Source organism: Penaeus chinensis, chromosome 36 (assembly GCF_019202785.1).
Source record: "Penaeus chinensis breed Huanghai No. 1 chromosome 36, ASM1920278v2, whole genome shotgun sequence".
Classification (NCBI taxonomy): Eukaryota; Metazoa; Arthropoda; class Malacostraca; order Decapoda; family Penaeidae; genus Penaeus; species Penaeus chinensis.
Genome location: NC_061854.1, coordinates 32,992 through 35,491, shown reverse-complemented (window position 1 = coordinate 35,491; position 2,500 = coordinate 32,992). Strand labels below are relative to the sequence as shown.

Below are 2,500 nucleotides of genomic sequence, written 5' to 3'. Positions count from 1 at the left end.
GGTGACAGGCTGTGGGTCCCAATGCTTCATACTGGGTTGCCGCCTGCCAGGGCATAGGCGGGACGAGTAACTCATTTGGCCTCCCTATGGGACCCAAAGCCCACCTCATTTGCTGGATGGGTAAAACCTCACCCCTCCCCCAGCATATCCATTTATTAATAACATTGCCGTTGAGTTTCCTAGGGGCAGGGGGGGGGGGGGGGGCTGAGGGACACACACACACACACACACACACACACACACACACACACACATACACACATACACACACTCCCTCTATTTCACACACACACACGCACACACACACACACATATATATATATATATATATGTGAGAGTATGTATATGTATGTATGTATATATGTATATATATGTACACACACATATATATACATATACAGACAGACACACACATTGTTAATAATTATAATAATCATAATGTAAATAACAATAATAACACCATTGGTATTGATAGCAATAAAAAATATATCTTGAAAACTTAAGGTAAGGGGAAATCAGGTGAGGAAACTTAGGCCTAATAATTGCTTTTATGGTAGCTAAACACGGTCTATATCTCGTTTTCTCTGTATCGGTGTGATGTGGATGGAATGTATGTGTGGATATAGTATAGCATCAGCGCTATGTCATTATCAATATTATCAATTCATGGAAGACAGATTAGAAAAAAGTCTAAAATATTTTTGTTCCCGGGGAATTAGTAGTCAGGAAATTATAGACATGTAAGGTATTAATAATAACATTAATACAACTGCAATTTTCTTTATTTACATTCGCGAAGCGATGATCCCTACGATCCATATTTTTATAATAAAAAATCACTTATGAAGTGCCAATTACGAAACCGTTTTCCACAAAATTCACGTTTCAAATAAGCCTTACTTCCCTTCACCTTTTCCCTCAAGTTCCTTGTCACAGTTTATACCGGAATGTAGTTGTGCTTCTCTACCCAGTCCCTGAAAAAAGCCACCCGAGTGTACACGCCAAACTTAAGAGGTTCTGCGCACCCACTTCCCCAAGAAACAATACCCTGCAGAAGTCCTCCACACACCAGAGGGCCTCCACTGTCGCCCTGTTGGGATTGAAGATAAGACTGAAGATAATACAAAAGGGTAATTGGTACACTTTTAGCATTACCCATACAATGAACGAAACTGCAAAAAGAGTAACTGGTAGAAAGGATCAATAATTAATGGAAAATGTATACAAAATGGTAAATTATTTAGCAAATGAATTTGCCCCTGAATGAATTCATAACTATGACGTACAAATTTTAAATCAAAGATCTAAACTAACCGCACAGGCGTCGTGCTGTCCCGTCGGGTAACCTGCACACATCATAGTAGGGGAAATGAGATAAGGATACGAATCCTCACAGTACAGCTGATCTATTACAGGTATATCAACAGCGTGCAGCACCGAAGTCACCGGGCCTCCTTCCTGTAGAGCAAATTTTTGAGGGGTCATTCTCTTCTTTCATGAGGAATCAAACCACAGATTCCAAAAGTCTTCCCCTCCTAGCGTAAGGACTTATTGATGATATAGGAAAGTTTGTTGTGCCTCGATGTTGTACATAAATTTTACTTCGGTAAGTCTCAAAACTAACCTTCAGTCATTTCTTACATTATATGCCCCACTTCCAGACACCTTTCGTGTACGCCTAACCTCCAACCATTTCTTTCGCATCTGTTAAACCCATATCCTTTTCTTTCATCTCCTTTATTCATTGGAATTCCAACACCGACATTGCTGTCTTATTAGGCTCACCTCCAGCGCCCCCCAGCCAGACACGATGCAATGGTCGGCTACCACTGGGTCCTCGTCTTGGTCTGGCAACTGCACGGCGTCAACGCCCTCGCCGAAGGACAGAGGAGATACCAACTACCAAATATAATGATTATGTACACTTAGATGCAGATATATGTAATTAAATAGCTAAATAGATAGACAGATAGATTGGTAATTGAATAAGAAAATGGATAAATATAAAGTTATATAGATAAATTAGCAAGCAATTGTCAAGATAAATATGTAGACTGTGGTAAAAGGAGGCTACGTCGCGCGGAGTGCAGGTAGCGGAACCTGGGTCACCACGAGTCTGGGAAGGTGGTGCGGGCTCTGCGCGACGTAGTTCCCTTTGGAACTACGCGGCGATGACTTCACGGTCATGGGGCGTCACGCCCCATGACCGTGAAGTCATCGGGCGTCTTCGCGACGGCCAATAAGCCGACACCGATTGCTCTGTGTGTGTGTGTGTGTGTGTGTGTGTGTGTGTGTGTGTGTGTGTGTGTGTGTATACATATATATGTATATATATATATATATATATATATATATATATATTTATATATATATATTTTTTTTTTTTTTTTTTCAACAGCCATTCATTCCACTGCAGGACTTAGGTCTCTCTCAATTCACTATTGAGAGGTTACATGGCAATGTCACCCTTGCCTGATTGGATGCCTTTCCTAATCAACCG

At 41.0% G+C, this 2,500-nt stretch overlaps 1 protein-coding gene across 2 annotated transcripts in view; it reads right to left on the bottom strand.

Annotated features, from left to right (window-relative positions):
* Positions 1 to 764: 764 nt before the first annotated feature.
* Positions 765 to 2,500, bottom strand: part of LOC125045095 (anionic trypsin-like) — a 13,685-nt gene continuing 11,949 nt past the window's right edge. For both annotated transcript variants that reach the window (XM_047642195.1, XM_047642196.1), the window contains exons 6-8: positions 1,786 to 1,899; positions 1,315 to 1,458; positions 765 to 1,090 (exon numbers count right to left, since the gene is read on the bottom strand). In XM_047642195.1, the coding sequence (XP_047498151.1) occupies positions 938 to 1,090; positions 1,315 to 1,458; positions 1,786 to 1,899 (411 nt within the window). In that variant the 3' untranslated portion in view covers positions 765 to 937. The remainder of the gene's footprint in view (positions 1,091 to 1,314; positions 1,459 to 1,785; positions 1,900 to 2,500) is intronic.